The sequence below is a fragment of the Aulostomus chinensis genome, chromosome 21 (genome assembly GCF_037954235.1).
Source record: "Aulostomus chinensis isolate RoL2024-O1b breed Wild chromosome 21, RoL_Achi_v1.0, whole genome shotgun sequence".
Lineage (NCBI taxonomy): Eukaryota > Metazoa > Chordata > Actinopteri > Syngnathiformes > Aulostomidae > Aulostomus > Aulostomus chinensis.
In genome coordinates, this window is record NC_141340.1 from 17,539,695 (window position 1) to 17,558,678 (window position 18,984).

At 43.8% G+C, this 18,984-nt stretch overlaps 2 protein-coding genes and 1 non-coding gene across 4 annotated transcripts; 2 read left to right on the forward strand and 1 right to left on the reverse strand.

Annotated features, from left to right (window-relative positions):
* The first annotated feature begins 1,642 nt into the window (after window positions 1-1,642).
* Window positions 1,643-12,079, forward strand: LOC147241891 (BMP and activin membrane-bound inhibitor homolog). 2 transcript variants are annotated; one of them, XM_086192180.1, is made up of 4 exons: window positions 3,060-3,407; window positions 3,533-3,660; window positions 5,358-5,645; window positions 9,662-12,079. In XM_086192180.1, the coding sequence occupies exons 2-4, from the start codon at window positions 3,585-3,587 to the stop codon at window positions 10,090-10,092; spliced, it is 795 nt and encodes a 264-aa protein (XP_086048306.1). In that variant the 5' UTR covers window positions 3,060-3,407; window positions 3,533-3,584; the 3' UTR covers window positions 10,093-12,079. The 2 variants fall into 2 exon arrangements, with proteins under 2 accessions (XP_086048307.1, XP_086048306.1); XM_086192181.1 differs by lacking the exons at window positions 3,060-3,407; window positions 3,533-3,660 and adding an exon at window positions 1,643-2,015.
* A 2,723-nt stretch (window positions 12,080-14,802) lies between these two features.
* trnac-gca (transfer RNA cysteine (anticodon GCA)) lies at window positions 14,803-14,874 on the reverse strand. Its single transcript has one exon. It is a non-coding gene; the product is annotated as a tRNA-Cys (tRNA).
* A 297-nt stretch (window positions 14,875-15,171) lies between these two features.
* pomp (proteasome maturation protein) lies at window positions 15,172-17,399 on the forward strand. Its single transcript, XM_086191244.1, has 6 exons — window positions 15,172-15,337; window positions 15,636-15,733; window positions 16,434-16,494; window positions 16,788-16,889; window positions 16,979-17,072; window positions 17,162-17,399. Exons 1-6 carry the CDS (start codon window positions 15,335-15,337, stop codon window positions 17,227-17,229), a joined length of 426 nt encoding a protein of 141 aa, XP_086047370.1. The 5' UTR covers window positions 15,172-15,334; the 3' UTR covers window positions 17,230-17,399.
* The last annotated feature ends 1,585 nt before the right edge of the window (window positions 17,400-18,984 follow it).

The window sequence follows — 18,984 nt, forward strand, 5'->3', positions numbered from 1 at the left end:
GGCACTTGTGATAGGATATAGAGTATTAGAGAAAAGGATTGTTGTGTTCACATTTAATTGATACTGTCTTTTCATATTTTAATTAAAAACACTGAAATGATAATGATGTGTGATTTTTGCGGGAATCTGTACTGAACAAATTTGTTTCGAAACGTTAGCGTACCGTTAGCAGGTCGATGTAGCCGCTGCACCAGAGTACTTCACCAAGAATGATTCTGACACATTCTGTCTTTACAAATATTGACTTTTTGATTGGAGTTGTACCCGATGGGAATTTTGTGAGGAAGAATTTAGAATGTAGAGTGATAGTTCTGCCATAGTGGTTTTGGGGTGGTTAAGATGAAGGGGTTAGGGAATTTCAACCTTTTCAACTTATCTATCAATAGCTATTTAGCTGTCAAGCTCAAATTTAGTTCAACTGTTTTTCAAAACTTATCCAACTCAGCTGTGTTTTCCTTCATTTTATTTACAGCTAATTTTTTGGCCCATCTGCTATTGATTGAACTTGCTTTGAGAGTCACTTGTACTGTGCTGCGTCTCCCCCACCAAGTTACTGGCAAGCCAGCCGTAAGCAAGATATGGTTGTCAGGGAGACCGTGCAATCAACATTTCAGTGTCTGTGCTTTGTAGTTTCTGAACGTACGTTGGACCCAAGTTCTATCATGCTCAAGGATTTTTTTTTTTATTCCTTTTTTTTTGCACAACCCATCACCTCAAAACAACGATCTGTACTCTGACCCAATGACTCGTTAGGGTCACGCTCCAAACCAATCTAAGTAAAAAGGCTGAAAATTCATTACACACCGTTTCTTTGCATCTTTATGTAAACTCGGAAGTCAGTTAATAGCGAGCTGTCATTTTACTATGATGTTGAAAATAAACATCACATTAAGAGTGCAACTAACAAAAATAATGATGAAATCCAAAAATAATGCAGCGGTTATGTCGATAAAGGGGTGGGAAAAACAAATACAAGTACATAAAATACAGTAAGGGAGGCACAGTGGTGCAGTAGTCAGCACTGTCCCCTCACAGCAAGAAGGTTCCAGGTTCAAGTCCCAGCTCCAGCACAGGATCTTTCTGTGTGGAGTCTCCATGTTCTCTCTGTTCCTGTGTGGGTTCTCTCTGGTACTCCAGCTTCCTCCCACAGTCCAAAGACATCAAGAGGGGACGAGGCTGATTGATACTCTAAATTGACCGTAGGTGTGACTGTGAGTGTGAATGGTTGTCTGTCTCTATGTGTTGGTCCTGTGATGGACTTTCGACCTGTCCAGGGTGAACCCTGCCTCTCAGCTGAAGGCTGCTGGGACAGGCTCCACTGGTACTGGTAGAAGAGACCATGTCTCTCCTGTACTGGCTTCTCTACATGGCTGCAGCACTTGCGCAGTGCCCTTCAAAATAAAGTTGATCAAATAAACACTCCCTGTAGGTCTGAGCTAATTAATGTATTCATTAAAGTGGTCAGTTACGTGATTTAATTTAATTCAACATGAACATAAACAAGAATTACTGACGGGAAGAAGAGGAGATGAAGAAGACAAACCCAACATTTACTCCAAAAAAAAAAGAAACGAGGGGAGGTCCCTTGACTTCCGTGGCTCGGGCCTTTATTTTCTCAAAGGATTTCAAACTTTCATGTGGCGAAACAACTCGTTTTAACTTTTCATGGCATCGTTCTTTAACTCTAATGTTGTGCCGTCACGACTGACACAAGACAGAAAACTGACACGTTTGAGACTTCTGTGTTCAGACGATACAGAAAAACTTTTAACGAAAGTAACTGACAGTCACGCGTCTGGCTGCTTTGGCCGTGCCAGTCACCAGGACGGGGCGGCCGTCCTCCTGCGCCGTACAGAACTTTCAGAGGTGCTGTTAAACCTGTTTCTCTTATTGGTTCAGAGACACTCCTGGCAGGGAAATGGAAGCCAACACGCAAGCAGGGTTTCGAGACCTGAGATCAGCTGCTGGGTAGTTTGTGACTCTACACGTTGGCGGTGATGCATGGCCTCCACCTGGTATGTTTTGCTGGTCTGATTAGCCTGTATTTATTGCCACACACAAAGAGTTTAATCTTCCGAACTTCCAGATTTGTTTATGAAGGGCCGCTGATGACCCCTGTGAGAGACACACAGTCAAAAGTGTGTGGTTTCTTCTTCTTTTTTTTAACGTTGTCTTGAAATCATATTTGTTTTTGTTTTTTTTGTTTTTTCACAGGAGCAGGACTGCATTGCTGCTGGGCTCTGACTTACCGGTCCAGTTACGTAACACTGACCATTAGCTTTTACGTTTGTTTTAATTTAATTTTGACCAGCAGTCTTTACAACCGAGTGTTGTCAATACCTGTTGCAGCCGCTAGATGGGGAAGTTTCCTGATTTACTCCAAGCAGAGTTCACATGATTACGATGTTGACAGCGAACATTTTGAATTATGGCAGCGTGGAAACATCCTCTGTTTTACTTAAAGTGCCAATATGATCAGTACTCTGGTCTTAATGACAGGCCACATCAATATTACCATCTATTTCACATTGGTATTACCAACCGCCCCCAGTTTATGAAAGTCTGTGGCCTATTTCTGTTGCGTTCAGTCGCATTAATGCGGTTTTCTGTATTCTCTGGATTTGTGTTCGTGGCGTATTTTATTCTGTCTGTGTTATTCTTTTTAAAACACTCACAGACACTCTCACAAAGAGAGACAGAGATCTGACGACTGCCTTCTTATTGAACATTTATCTGTTTCTTCCATCTCTCAATTCTGTGTGTGTGTGTGTGTGTGTGTGTGTGTGTGTGTGTTTGTACATTAGCCCACGCTACCATCACTGCTGGCAGTCAGTCACTGCTGTCCTTCAGGCTACTGGATAGATGCTGATACCTCAGAGGAAGGGCAGAAAACTGGCCCATGGCTATCACACACACACACACACACATACAATTTTTGATTTTTTTTAACCATCTTCCTTTTTGACGTTATTTTCTCTTTTTTACTGTGCCAAAGGGAAAAAAAATGTCATTACTTTGAAAGAAACCTCGGCCAGCAGGATGCCAGTCATTTGTTTTTTGACCAATCAGCTTCGAGGGGGCGGGGAAACACAAACCACAGCCATTTCTCCTGCAAATCTGGATTGTTGAATTCACGTGAAGTCTTTTATGAATCAGGATTGAACGACCTTTTCCTACTTTTTTGTTGTTGTTGTCGTAGTTGTTGTCGGAACTCTAACGCGATTTTGTAAAACACCGAGTGACGGAGGATGGTCGGCGGGGACAACTTTACACACACTCACGACGCTTGAAGGAGGAAGACGCTGCGCTTTGCCGTCCCCGATAATGTCGGGCTGCTTTTCGACGGAAACTTGCTAACTGGGGAAACTCGCTACAATTCCATCTCCATGCGTGAGAGGAGACATTTGGTAGCTATTGTTGCTGCGTTGAGTCGGGGGGTTGGCAGGAGTTCGGTTTCCTGGACCATTTTTCAAAGTTTTCGTAGCTCAATGTAAAGCTTTTGTTGTTGTTGTTGTTCCCCAACTCTTTGTAGAGCGAACCCTGCTGCTGCTAGCCCGAACAGTTCGCTCTTTATTTTGGGGTAAATGGATCGCCAGTCTAGCTTCACTTCCATTTGGCTACAACTGGAACTCTGCGCCATGGCGGTTCTTCTAACTAAAGGTATAGACTTTAACTTTGCACTGCATTTCCAGCGTCTGTTTGCTGGTTTGAAGCTGGTTAAACTAAATAAATCAAGGGTCTCGCCCTCAGTGGCCCTGACTTCACCAGTGACGCGATGCTGCACCACTATTTACTAAAATATATCCTCTAGAGACGGTGATGCAGCATTTAGCCGTTTGTTGACGAGCTCAAGACAACCGGCTGATTCACTCCTTCAGCTCCAGGCTTTTTTTTTTTTTTTTTTTAAATCTAGTTAGTTTTGATATTCAGTAGAAGTTTCACGATTGCCCAGCATCATCTAAAACCAAACTATCTCAATTACTGTTCGCTTTCAAACATTTGTCCTTCTCTGTCGTGGCCTACTCTTGCATATATATATATATATTTTTCATCGTTATTGTCTAAAAAATATCAAATATCATTAATTATCCTTCAGTTAAAGATGTCAGGATGACCTGAGCGTTGCAGGCACCATTCATTTACACGGCGCAGGACCAAAACGCTTTCGTGCTCCGTCTGTTTCCTCTGCCTGAGCCCACAAAGGGGCCTCTTCTCTGTAATGAAATATTCTTCAAATGACCTCCCCAAGCCTGGGCGCATCAATAATTCCCAGGCAAAACACTGATCTGATGACTGCGCTCCAGCACCGAGAGGAGCTGAGGGTTTTGTTTTGTTTTCTTTTATCCGCCTTTCTTTGGTTACTTAACCAAGTCATGGAAAACGTAAGGAGTAAGAAGTCACACTGTCATGGTGTTTATTTTTGATTTGGTGGTGTGTATGAAGGAGAGTCACTTCACAAAACATTTAACCCTAAAAGTTCCTCCATTGAAATATCTTCTCATATGTTTTTGGTTTTGTTTTCTAGGGAAGATTTTCCTGCCATTGGTGTTTAGAAGCGTTTGTAAAGTGGCCTGAGTGCGGGCCCATGTCGGAGCAGGCAGGCATAATGCTTGGTTGCATTGCAGGCAGCTCTTAGAGAGGCCTTAGTGCCCCACCACCACCACCACAAGCTGAGCTCTGCATGCAAATGGGAAAAGGAGGTTCTTCTGCTGAGCTCTGTTCCCCGCACCACTTTTGAGTTTCCACTTGGGCCGAAAGAAATGGATTTGCCCAAACCAACCACTAATTATAAGTGAAGCATTTCCTGTTTGGTAATTTAGACAAAAGCAAGCTCCTAAAGAGAGGCGTATTTGCTGAACGGATGTAAATTTGATGTTTGCGCGCGTTTTTAAAAGTTGACGGGTCATTCATGGCGGGTAACAAGTACATTTTTTTGGAACCTTTTTAATGAAAATGCCAGATATGTGAGTTTTCCCTGTTAGCAGGGTTTTTCTCTCTATGTAGTTTTTCCTCAGTCGACGTGAGGGTCTAAGGGCAGAGGATGTTGTTATGATGCCATGTGAAGCCCTTTGAGACAAACTGATTGTAAAAAAAAAAAAAAAAACACGCACGAATAAAATTGCCTTGCCTTGCCAGATGTACGCGATCTGAATAACAGCACCATCTTGACCTGTTTTAACTCGTACGGGGAACCTGGACTCTTCTACTTCAGGGTTACATCTTTGAAGGAACCTTGTTAACTGATAATGTGACGATTCGTCTGCATTACAATAAAGATGTCCCTCAATGATATTTCGGGCATTTGCTTTTGCTTTGACTCTATAAATTAATTGTCTCGCCTGTATGTGCATTTTCAGGGGAAATACGGTGTTACTGTGACGTGCCCCACTGCGTGGCCACAGGATACATGTGCAAATCAGAACTCAACGCCTGCTTCACCAAGGTCGTGGACCCACTCAATGCCAACTCTCCCTCCACCCACGGTTGTTTGGACCCCATTGCCACCGCGGGCAACATCTGCATTAGCAGCCAGAGGAGTGCAGACAGCCTCAGCGGCCCGTCAGCCATCATACTGGAATGCTGTAATGATGACATGTGCAACTACAGAGGTTTGCATGACCTGGCTCGTACCAGGGACTCCACAGGTAAGGAGAAACCGTCCTGCTTACTCACTGCATTTTGGGATTTAAAAAAAAAAATTTTTTTGTGATGCCAACGAAATAAGATAGGCTATAGAATTTTTCTGAAAATAATCAGACTCCAGGGGTTCCCGCGGTGTATATCCGGCCAGGTCGCCCGCTGGGCCGAAGTCCCCCTCCCCGCTAGACCCGTGCATCTCCGGCTCTGGGACGTTGACGTACTGTAATGAGCGCACCGAGACATCAGAGTCCTCAGCATGTTCACCTCACAAGCACAGAGGCGACATAATACACATTCTTGGACTGCGGTAGGCAGGTGCAACGCTGTTGCCGGGTTGTAGTTTTAAGAAAAATGCGGTGAAGACGGACTCTGACTTCTTTTTCCTTTTGAGGAGGTTCAAATGCATCCTCTTGGAGGTGCAGGACGTTCTTGCTCATGGAGAATTTGTGGGTGTAAATTAATTGAAGGTTCTAGACGTTCTAGGCCTGCTCGTAAAGTGTTATGGGATAACTTTAGCTGGGATTTGGCCGACCGACGTATCAGACGTATCCGAACATAAGACACGTGCCTGCAGGACGAACTGCTTTTCTGCGGGAAACCCTGGAGTCTTTGGTGGAATTTTTGGGATTCCATTTAAATATTTTAAAGCATTAAATTGAGATGTAGGGCTCTAAAATACACTTGGCTGTCGATAGATATGTTGATCCCTGGGACCAGGGTGGAGATGGTGGAGGACTACGAGTACTTAGAGGTAAACTTGGACAATAAACTGGACTGGACTAAAAACACAAACCCCCTCTATAAGAAGGGCTAAAGTCGTCTCTATTTTCTGAGGCGGCCGAGGTCCTTCAGTATCTGTCGGACAATGCTGCGGATATTTTATGAGTCCGTGGTGGCCGGCGCCATCCTCTGTGCTGGCGTGTGCTGGGGCAGCAGACTAAAGGTGGGGGACGCCCACAGACTTAATAAACTTATCCGCAAAGCCAGCCATGTGGTAGGAGGGAGCTGGACTCTCTGACGGCAGTGTCGGAGAGGAGAATGTTGTCCAAGACATGGACCGTTTTGGCCAGTACTTTCAGCCAGAGACTCAAACCCCCACGTTGCACCAGGAAATCATTACTGCCGGTGGCGATCGAACTGTTTAACTCCTCCCTCTAAGATGAAGCCCATTCGATAGAGTTAAATCGTGCAATAGAAATACCCCGTTCAGTGTAAAAATGTAAATATGTACAAAATGTACCTCCTTATATTCTTGATTCTCTATTTTTTTCTAATTATTGTTTTGTTTGGTTTTTTTGACGGTGAAATGGAGCACTGCAGTCCAACGATTTCCCACAAGGGATTTATAAAGGATTTCGGATTCTGACCAGCTTTACCCCTCCTATTATCTCTCATTCCTAACTTTTTACAGAACTTAATTTGACTTGTAATCGGCTGCATGCCTAGGAGGGCAGCGAGCCACCTGTGTACTGTGAGCCCCTTCAAAGAGATCATATACATTTTATTATTATGTATTGTTATTTTAATTTGCCTCGTAGAAGGAATATTCCCCGCAGAGTTTGCACATTTGCCTCATCAGATTGTCTTACCCTCGTGCTATTTGCAGGTTTCAATGTCTGCTCTCTGCAACCCTATTTAAATCAACAGATTCCAGATTCGTCAATATCCCTTTCCCTGTCCTCATAGCACGAAGGTATCCACTCACATTGCTCCTGGCTTGGACAGTCTTATGTTATCACTGAGCTGCACTAGTCTAGTATTTAGTCCAGAATCCCGTAGATCTGATTTTGTATGTCTTCACAGACGCAGGATAGGAGTAATCATATGGGAGTGGGATGGTGCGTGAGTGAGTGAGAGGGGGAAAGATTGCAGTCCAAACTGCACATTACAGGAAGGAGGACAGTCAGTCCTGCTCATCGGTAGCTAACAGAGACCGTCCTCCATAGCACTGCAAGCGTTGCTAATTCGATTACTAGAACTCAAAAACTTGGTCATTTAAATGCATTCGAATACGTTCACTGCAGGTGAGCCGAAGACGAGCAGTACATCAAATATATCAAGCTCTGAGCCTGTTACAACACTGCTTGTTGTAACACTATTAATACTACACCTGGACAGTCCACTGCTCCCTGTATCAGTTTACTCAGTTGCTTTATGCATGGCGAAAAACCCCACACAAAAAAAAACCACAGCCGTTGTCAACATGGTGTGGTTGTGCCTGTGCAGTCGCAGAAGCTCACCTCTTCAGCCATGCTAGGGCCAGGGAAGCGCACTGCGACGAGGCACGGCGCACGACGACGTGTGCGATTGTAATTATAGTGGCTCCTATTGGGATTGTAGTATTCTAACTAAAGGGTCTCGTGAATCCGCTTGCTCATCAAAGAAAATGCAGAGAATATCGATGGTTTTAATCTTACATCCCATCTTACAAACACTAAGTGGCAGAAAAGCATCGAAAAACCAAAGGTTGTGCTGTACGGTTTTCAAAATAACTTCATATTTGAAAACAATTAAAATATCGCCAATCATCACTGACATGTCAGTAGAAGTATGGCAGTTTTTTAAACTTACTAGCGTAGCATAGCATTTGTTGTAAAGTTTGGGTAGGGCTATAGGAGAGTAAACAAGTGAAGGTAGGTGTTGCAGCTGTGTTTTTTTACTGTGCTCAACATTTTCCTTTGCTGTTGGTAACTCTGGTCTTAACATATTTAAATGAAATTGCAGCCTTTTTTGTGGTATGTCATCACACAGGCTGACATCACCATTGCAATTGGATAAACGGTGCAGCACAGAGCGGTTGGACTACTCCGATGAACAGGGGTCCGTTTCATAAAGCAAGATTAGCGAAAACCCGAACCCTGAATTGAGGGAAAGTCTTGGGTTTTCCGTTTCAGAAGGGGAGTTGATGCGAACCCTAGAAGAGGGGTAACTCCAGCCTGTTCCAGAAACTCCTTGCTCCATCTTCCAGAGCCAGAAACGCGGTTTCATGTCCTTGTTCATTCATTCTGTCCGTATCGTGTACATTTTAGTTGTAGCCTCTGCTCCAGTAAAATATGCGGTTGGTTTGTATGGTCTGATATTCAGACGACATAAACGTACTCTTTTGTCGAACATGGCGTTTCCTTCTGTGAAGGATCCTTACTCACACATACGCAGGGAGACGATTTAGAGACCCAAACTACAAACGGATTATCTACTCCAGATGAGCAGCACCATTTTCTTTAGTCTTTTTATACATTTGCAAAATCATACCTGTTTAATCTTACTACCAGCATCAGAGCTTGCATGCATTAACTGCTGAATAACTGTTAAATATTGAATGTGATTCTTGTATTTCATCCTCAGCTGCTTCCATGTTTACCTTCGGCCTGCAGGCTTGCACCTAAATGGAAATGACTTTGAGTTTCAGTACCATTGAGTGGGGTTTTCACCAGTAAAATATTCAATTGTGATGAAATATTGAATGACTAGACTACATTAGACTTACACGCTGACTTGAGCTGCAGTTTTCTCCTAACATGATCTACTCGTCTTATTTTGTTGCTGCAGCCGTATTCCTTTCTTCCCTAAAAAGTAGGTTAATACTCACTGTATGCACGCACGAGGGTTAGTAATTCTAGAGCGGTAAAGGATGCCTGCATACTTCTTATCAGCCGTGGTGAAGCACAGTATTGGGGATAGATTAATGTTGGCTTTTTACAGTCATGGTGTATGAACTTAACCTAAAATGAACATAGTCACAGTTAATCCGACTTGATCAAATCAGCTGTTCTGAAACCAGAAGCCCAGAGGTTCCCCCCCTCACACTCATCTGCCTGTTGGACTTTTTATCCCCTTGTGTTAATAGCATGAGTGTGGAGCGTAACTGTATCGCAGAAGCAGCTCTGTGACAGTAAAAACGGCCCTGAGCCAATCATGTGTTTTAAGACTGGGTTCTATGATACATAAAACTGTCAAAAAGCATGTAGAGCGGTGGAAAAACAGAGCATGGTTTTGAACGGAATATCATGTCTTTGTGCAGATCACAGCCAATACCACCTGGACAACAACAACAACAACAACAACAGGAACCTGGTGACCCGGGTTCAAGAGCTGGCTTCAGCCAAGGAGGTGTGGTTCAGGGCTGCGGTGATTGCTGTGCCCATCGCCGGCGGTTTTATTTTGGTGCTCCTCATCATGCAGGCATTGCGAATGCTACGCAGTGAGAATAAGCGTCTGAGGGACCAGCGGCAGCAGATGCTGTCACGACTTCATTACAGCTTCCACGGCCATCACACGAAGAAGGACCATGTGGCCAAGCTGGATCTTGAGTGCATGGTGCCTGTCACAGGCCATGAGAACTGCTGCCTGACCTGTGACAAGTTGAGACAGGCTGATTCAGGCAATGACAAGATTCTTTCTCTTGTGCACTGGGGAATGTACAGTGGCCACAGCAAACTGGAGTTTGTATGATTCCTGCCAGGACAATGTGACTATCACCTCCCCACAAACAGCCAGGACTGCTTCTGTAATGTGAGCCTTTGTTTTTTGTTTTGTCCCCTAACAGACATTCCCACATTTCTCATTCATTGGATGGGTAGGATTAATGTTTTATCTTAGTTTTTTATTTTTTATTTTTTTACCAGTGGTAAAAAACAACAACAACAACAACAACAAAAAAACAACTTATGAGACTGATCTCATACCGTGTGGTTTTTGCTAGAGTAGCACTTTACTTGAAAATGAAAGGCAAAGCGACAGTGAGCTGTATTTAAACTTGAGAGGGCGGAACTGTGGTAGACCTCTGTCATTGCTCCTGAGGATCCTGGGCTTTAACACTGAGTGCTGAAGGATTCCAAATTGATGTTATTTGCACATTTGAAAAAAAAAAATGTATTATTGCTTAAAAAAAGAATTTTACACTGATACAAGGGTATGAAAAGGACTTGTTTTACAAAAACAAAACAAAAACAAACAAAAAAAAAAAACGGTGACTGACTGTAGATGAGCCCACTCTTGTCCAAGTTTCATGTTTTAAGCTTGTTAATATTTTATATGAACTTTTGTCTGATCAAATGTTTGGGTTGTGCTACAACAACGGTTTTATGAATGAGAATGAGTTTGTACTCATGCCTTATGCTGTCTGCAGATGGCAACCCCAAATAAAGCATTAGCTGTTTCTGCCGGCCAAGTGGCTGAACTTGGCCGTGCCAGGGTCGTTCTTGCATAAATAATATATTCATCGAACTGTACAATCGTCCTCGGCCAACTGTGATTCAACTCCGGACTGGGTGTCTGTGAGGCCTGTCTGTGCAAAGGCTTGTTTTCATATGTGAAATCAGGGTTGTAGCACAGCACACGCTCCATTTCAAGCTTGAGTTCATACTAATGCCACATGTAGACTCCCAACCCTTGCTGACGCGCAACGGTCAGGACCAGTGGAGATATTGGAAGGCCCTTTTCAGAATTAATCTGCATGTACACCTAGAACATCTGTCAGTGGACAGATTGACATTGCAAATACAACAAACACCTGTATGACTTGCCCTCTGTCTGGAGTCCATAACAAAAAAACTGAACAGCATCATAATGCCCTGGTGTGCCCCACATAGATGGGGAGGGCATGAAATATACAAGCTCTCCATGAGGAGTCACCCATGAAGACTTGGAGTTTTGATTCCTGATGATAAGGATCTGTAGTAGAAGCGGAAGTAATCCTTTCCAGCAGCCCATCAGGTACCATGTGTCTTTCCATGTTTGTCAAGCTGCACCGGGCTGTAGGAAAATCCTGCAGTTCTTTGTGTGAAGCATTCAGTAATTCTCTTCTTCTCAAAGAGCAAGACAGGGAAATTTGTCAGAATGGGTGTTTTTTTTTGGCTCTTATCTCCCCTGCGCTGTGCCTGGCCACTTGTAGGCTCTGCAGTGGCGTAAGAAGGACCGTGAACACTGAGGAATTGAGTCTACTTTATGTTCAGTAACTGAGTGATAGCTTTTTGCAGACACTAGAGGACAAGTGATCACACAAGGCTACTTCATCTTGTCACCGTTTGAGACGCAGTGCATGGAGTGTGGGTGTCCCTTCTCACCCTGTGTGAGCCACAGTTGAAACACTACTTAAATTACTCTAATTAATTGTTTTTTCTTCTTTCAGAAGCAAAATATCAGAGAATGTAATGCTAGTATAGAGGTTAGCGAATGGTCCATTGGTAAGGGCCTACCTCTCCGCTGTGAGCTGAATAAACAAAGAAGATTGTTGTAAAGTTAATATTTTTAAACTGCAAGACAGGTGCAGTGATTTAGGCCCAAGGGACTGCCAATCACAGCCTGTCATGGCCGATGTCAGAGACTTGGTAGGGTGGAAAGTGTTATGGCTTTATTCTGGGGTGCTTTCTGGAGACATTAGTATGAACTTAAGTTAGAAGTAAAACCAACCAATGTGTGTGTAAGCCTGACATTGAGAGGGAAAAAAAAAACTTCCATTAAATATAATTTTTTACTGATTTGGATGTTGTTTTTTTACTGTTCACTATGCCTTTACACACTAAATACTGACAGATACAAATTTATAGTCAGTGTGCTTTTCACCAATTTAATCTTTACTTCAACGGCATACAATTCGTCATCCTCCTCCTCCTCCACTTATCCGGTTGGTCCAGGTCACAGGGGCAGCAGCCTCAGGAAGCCCAGACTGTCCTCTCCCCAGCCACTTCCACCAGCTCTTCTGGTGGAATCCCGAGGCGTTCCAAGACCAGCCGAGAGATAAACTCCCTCCAGTGTGTTCTGGGTCGGCCCGAGGCCTCCTCCTGGTCGGACATGCCTTGAATACCTCCTGAGGGAGGCGTCCAGGAGGCATCCTCGCCAGAGTTCCGAAACAATCTCAATTGACTCCCCTCGACATGGAGCAGCAGCGGCTCTACTCTGAGCATCTCCTGAATGACTGAGTGATACCAGTCGGCTGCCCCTGGAGACCCACAGACCAGCCATTCCCTGTAAGCCTCCTTCTTCAGCCTGACAGCTTCCCTCACCTCTGGTGTCCACCAGAGGGTTCGGGGATTACCGCCGCGACCGGCCCCAGCAGCCTTTCGGCTACAGCTCACGTCAGCCACCTTGACGATGGCAGAGCGGAACATGGTCCATTTGGACTCAATGTCCCTCACTGCCCCTGGGATGTGGTCAAAGCTCTGCCAGAGGTGTAAGTTGAAGATCATCCTGACAGGCTCTTCCGCCAGGTGTTCCCAGCAAACCCTCATTGCTCGTTTGGGCCTACCAGGTCTGGTAGGCCTGTGCGGCGTCTTCCCCTGCCACCTGATCCAACTCATCACCAGATGGTGATCAGTTGACAGCTCAGCTCCTCTCTTTACCTGAGTGTCCAGAACATACGGTCGCAGGTCAGATGACACAACTATAAAATTGATCATAGACCTACGACCTAGGATGTCCTGATGCTACGTGCATCCTTATGTTCGTACATGGTGTCAGTTATGGACAAACTGCGACTTGCACAGAAGTTCAATAACTGCACACCGCTCGGGTTCAGGTTGGGCCTGCCATTCCTTCCAATCACGCCCCTACAGGTCATGCTGTCATTTCCCACATGAGCGTTGAAGTCCCCCAGTAGGACAATGGAGTCCCCAGTAGGGGCACCATCCAGCACCCTTCCTAGGGACTCCAAAAAGGGTGGGTATTCTGAACTGCTGTTTGGCGCATAAGCGCAGATAACAGTCAAGACCCGTTCCCCAACCTGAACAAAATCAAAAAGCCCAGCCCAGCCCAGCCCTCTGCCTCTCACCTGGAGCAACTCCAGCAAAGGAGAGAGTCCAACCCCTCTCAAGGATTTGGGCTCCGGACCCGGAACTGTGTGTAGAGGTGAGGCCGACTATATCTAGCCTGTAACGCTCAACCTCTTCCACCAGCTCCTTCCCACCAGAAAGGTGACATTCCATGTCCCAAAAGCCAGCTTCCATGTCTGGGGATTAGACAGCCAAGGCCCCCGCCTTGGTCTGCTCCCCAAACCACAATGCACTGAACCCTTCTGGTTCCTCCTGCGGGTGGTGGGTCCACGAGGTGACGAGTCCATGTAGCCATTCTGGGCTGGGTCCCAGCCAGACCCCATGGGCTAAGGTCCGACCACCAGGTACTCAAAAACGGGCCCCCATCCCGGGCCTGGCTCTAGGGCGGGGCCCCGGTGCCCCTCTGGGCTGGGTACACAGACTCCTCAATGTCGCTTCCATGAAGGGTCTTTTGGACCCTTCTTTGTCTGGCCTTTCACCTAGGACCATTCTGCCTTGGGTGACCCTACAAGGGGCAAAATGCCCCTGACAGCATCGTTCCTAGGGTCATTAGGGCACTGAAACTCCTCCGCCATGATAAGGTGACTTTAATGTACCATACATATAAATGGTAATGTTTATTAGATATTGAAAAACAGATTTTAGGAGGTTTGTAACCTATCCTGAATATAATTACTGTTTAAGAAAGATATGTCAAAGTAACCAGAGATTCCTGAGGTCTGTGAGAGATGGAAAGGGATAGAGGACCGAAGAGACTGGTACTGCATGTTCATGTTGTTCTAGGTTGTAATATCAATTTAAGTTGTGGCTGCTTTAGATAAGGCTGTTTTATAAAATGGAAAAAAATAACATGTACTTGAAAACAAACATTATAGCCCGGTAGCATTCCCTAGTGGTCACATTTATGTGTTCATCTGATTGTGCTTTGCAGACAACTAAAACAAAGAACAAATCAACCTCATAAACCTTAAAATAAAAAAAAAATATATATATTAAAAAAAATCCCTTTTTAACACACTAGAGTGGGGACCTTAATTGTTGTTTAATCAGTCTTTATATGGAAGCCCAATGAAACTTCGACAAAACTGAAAACATTTTGAAGTCAATCAAATCAAGACCACCATGCCACAAAGCATGAAAGCAACGGAACTAAACTGAATTAAACATGCATCTGTGTCCTCAATAGTCTGGCTTCATGACCAAGTTGGATGGATTTTAGGCCTCCATGATGAAATTAGAAGAGCTTCTTCCACCTCTGAAACTATGTTACTTACAACTGAACAGGATTTCTATTTGGCCCAATTTTACAGTAAATGAAAGCAGGTGTATAGTGTATTTACTATGCAGAGCAAAAAAAAAGACGCATTTATGTGGACTTGGAAAAAAAAAAAAGAGGGGGCACCCGGATTTGAACCGGGGACCTCTTGATCTGCAGTCAAATGCTCTACCACTGAGCTATACCCCCTGTCACAGTAGTGTCAGTCAATGAAAGATATTTAAATATATCAACATTTATCGTCTACAGTCGCATGTGAAGGGGTGTATTTGTATGCCTTTACTGTTCCATCTTCCAGGCAAAACTTCTTGAATGCAGAAACATAACGCCAAGACGCTGTAACAGGAAGCGGTAGCCTGGAACGTCACTTAAACACCTGTAGTTGGGCTACGGCTTTGTTAGCGACTGCTTAACACTTTGGTCCTCAAAGCTAACTAGCACGGGTGGTAAGAGGGTCGGAAGAAGTTCAGGGGGAGTGTAGTTACATCGTGACACATCGGCGTGGCTGGGCCGTAATTCTGCGGGATTTCTGTCTGCTGTTCTTCCGGCAGGGAACGTAACTCAACGTCTCCGGATGTGTCGTAAACACAAACGAGGCAGACCGGATGTTTAAGTGTACTGAAAAGAAAGTGGAAGAAGCGTAATCACAATGGTTTGTATCTATTCTTAATACAGGATGCTATTAATGTAATGTAACCGTATGATTTAATATGTTTATGTTATTGTATATATATTTGAACACTTGTGGCTTTGCCTTCTGCCTCTAACTACTCTTAAGAAGAGTAGATATGAATATGATTAGTCATCCAAGCTAATGCTAACTGGTTAGCATTTTGCCTACCTATGATAGCAGGAGCATACACTTGTTTTACTTGACTCTTGGAGGCATAAATTGGGTTTTAGTGTTTGTTACAGACATATACGTACTAAATATTTGTGCTACCTCCCAGAATTCTCGAGGTGTCCGTTCTCAGCTTAAAGACAGTGTACATGTGGCAGGCTTGTGTCCTCACCGGTCCTACGGAGTCCAGGATTCCCTCCGCAGCGGGTGAGACATATATTAAATAAAAACTGCTGTAAACTAATGTTGTCCACGCAACACACATCTGGTTTATAAAACTGCATGTTCAGTTATATGTTGGTACCATATTGCTATGTAAACCTGTTCAATGATGGTTAATTTCGAATCACATTATGTTCCGAAGTCTACCTTTGTCTCTTGTGGGTGATTTGTGCTTAACCTATACACCATGACTCCATTGTATGTCATTTTTATTTTCTATTTTGTTCTTTACCTTAATTGCAATGTTAAAAAAAAAGTGATCGTGGATCTGCTTGAATACACGCGTAGTGATTATTGAATGTGCAGAGTCATCTGATTCTATTATCTATTCTGTGAAACAGCTTTTATCTTTTCCTTTGAAAAAGCACCCAAATAGGAGAAAATGGACATTCCCAACACAAATATCTACAAGTGAGAGTATTTGTTGTTCAGTTCGGATCAATGAGAAATGTCCCTTGGTTTATATTGATTAACTGATTATGCTGGATCAACTCAAATAGCTTGTCGTTAACTTGAGTGAAATGTACGCCAGTAAGTGTTTTCCGTTCATTTCCACACTGTAAATAGATGTTACAGAGGATGCATGGTTTTGAAATTTTCCTCGGAGATGACAAAGTGGTTGAAGTGTATTGTCAAAAGTGAGGAAGTAGAAACCTTTCTGTGTGTTTTTGTTTTTTTCAAATAGCTTCACCAGTGTAAAAAATGAGCTGCTTCCCTCTCACCCGCTGGAGCTGCCAGAAAAAAATGTAAGTAATTTGAGTTGTAAGATACTCATGCATGTGTCAAATGTCAAACCCCCCTCTTCTTAGCAGTGTTTGTACGTACATGTCTCCCCCCCCCCCTCTCTCTCTCTCTCACTCACAGTTGATGCACCTCAGTGGTGTATTTTAACATGGTTTATTGCTGGAATTAAAAACATTTTGCTCACCCCTGTTAGTGTATGGGGAAGCATACACCTTGAATTGCTGCACATAACTCAGTAGCAATAATAATAATAATTAAAAAAAACAACAACTGTGATTTCATTCTAATGTTTCAGTTCCAGTTGAATCAGGACAAGATGAATTTCTCCACCCTCAGAAACATCCAGGGTCTACATGCTCCTCTCAAACTGCAGATGGAGTACAGGGCAGCTAGACAGGTAAAACACACACACACTTATTTTTCCCTTACTTTGATTTAATGTTCTCTTGAAGTCAGTCTCCTGATTCTTGTCCTTCCTTCCTCCAGATCCAGCGTCTGCCGTTCCTACAGAGCTCTAACCTGGCACTTGAGACACTCCGAGGTGGTGATGAAGCCATCGGCTTTGAGGACATCCTCAATGGTGAGAATCTCTCCCACACACACACCTTCTTGTCTGCACAATCACACATGAAAATGTTCGTTCACCATCACTCGGTTTGTCTCCTTCAGATCCAGCGCTGAGTGAAACGATGGGTGAGCCACACTCGATGGTTGAGTACAAACTGGGACTTTTGTAAGGAAGATGGACTCAAAATACACTTATTTGTATGCTTTATTGGATTAAAAAAAAATTCTGGAGTTATAGAATCTCCCTGGAAGGACAGGGATGTGTGGGAGGGAATGACTTAGCTGTGTTAAACCAATTCCAAGCAGGTATTTCTAATAAACTTCATTACAATCCTCACATTTTTTTTCTCTCTTTTGATTAAACTGCTACAAACGCTGTTATATCATGACTTAAGCAGGTTGGGTTTCATGTCATCTTGTGAAAATATCTGTTCACTGTCTTTTTACCAGGTAACTGCTGTAGACACTGAGGTTCACAGTTTGGTTTTTTTTGGAAAAAAACAAAACGCAGTAAATCCATGGTTCCCGAGCAGTCTTAAAAGTCTCAAATTCAACAATCCGAAATTTAAGGCTCTTAAAAAGTCTAAAATTTTGGTTGTAGGTCTTAAAAATGAGGCGCCAAGTCCTAAATTGACATTACGTTCGATCTATATCGTGTTAAAACAAATGTTCCCGCAGGAGTGTGCGACAATGAAATCAGTTCGACCACAAACGAAAAATTATTCAAGGTGGAACCAATAAAATGAGAAATCCGAACGCTGCGTATCACATTCGTGTGGTCCGAGTTCCGTGTTGCACAGAAAGTCGAGCCGGTTACATGTGGATGCGCGCGTTGAGTCTGAGCGGCTATCTAACATGGGCGAGTGCCGATTCAATGATGTGGCTGGATAGAAAAGAATTGAAATGCCGGCTGAAAAGAGTTACTGGAAATCTGCTCGAAGCCCGCTGCACTTGGTGCAAAAAAAAAAAAAAAAATTCTGCTGGGAACATGAGGGATAAAGGCTCTGGAGTCGCACCAGAAGTCCGGTAAACATGAGGCCCAAGTTAGAGGCTGCATGGAGCCACATACCTGACATCGTCTCCAGCAGACCCAGCACCTGCTGCTGTACCTCGACCTCCTCCAGCGACCCAAGTCTCCGCCACCCCTGTCCAGGTTCCCGGTACCGCAATACAACATATGTCACTGATATGCACACTAATTTTTTACTTAAAAAAAAAAGTTTACTTTTCAATTCACCCCCTTCTCCGATTGCATTCTCTGTAGGGGAGGAGTGTGGCAGTGTTCATTTTTCAATGCCCAAATAAAGGGTGAAATGGAGAATTCTGCATCTCCCTATTTTTTTCAAATTGGTCGGTGCTGCCACGCATCATTGGAGATTCTCTTATCATGTATCGATGTACTTGGTTCAGCACCACAACAAGCATTTTGTGAGTTGGGAAGCACGTCCCTCCGTTCCATGGATGACCAAAAGCTATCACATGGTGTCGCGAATAGGTCTAAAATTTCATTTTAAAAAAGGCCTTAAATTTGACATGTTGAAACTTGTAGGAACCCTGTAAGTAAAACGTGGACCATTTGGACAAAAATAAAATCAAAATGTATATGTTATGTTAAAAAAAAAAACTCAGTTCAAAGTGTGGTCAGAGATGTTTGACCTGGATTCATTGACGGTCCTGCTTCCCTGATTTAGGATTCTTTTGAGACAGGTTTTCAGGTTTTTTGAGACAGGTATTCACTCCACCGTTGCCCCCCAGCTCTCGAGTGCTGTTATCTCCCTCCTGAGGCTCTGCAGAGGTGGAACCCTGGACTCTGCTGCTGTCAGATACAATCATTCTACCATCTCCATCATCTCCCATGTCAAGCAAACCACTTCAGACCTCCAGGAACCCCTGTTTTTAGGGATTGAACCGTGAAGAGGATGTGG

Coding starts and splice junctions, on each gene's coding strand:
- LOC147241891 (XM_086192180.1), top strand. CDS start 3,585: ATGGATCGCCAGTCTAGCTTCACTTCCATTTGGCTACAACTGGAACTC. Junction 3,661..5,357: donor GGCGGTTCTTCTAACTAAAG/GTATAGACTTTA, acceptor GTGCATTTTCAG/GGGAAATACGGTGTTACTGT. Junction 5,646..9,661: donor TCGTACCAGGGACTCCACAG/GTAAGGAGAAAC, acceptor GTCTTTGTGCAG/ATCACAGCCAATACCACCTG.
- pomp (XM_086191244.1), top strand. Junction 15,734..16,433: donor CAGGATTCCCTCCGCAGCGG/GTGAGACATATA, acceptor TTTTTCAAATAG/CTTCACCAGTGTAAAAAATG. Junction 16,890..16,978: donor AGTACAGGGCAGCTAGACAG/GTAAAACACACA, acceptor TCCTTCCTCCAG/ATCCAGCGTCTGCCGTTCCT.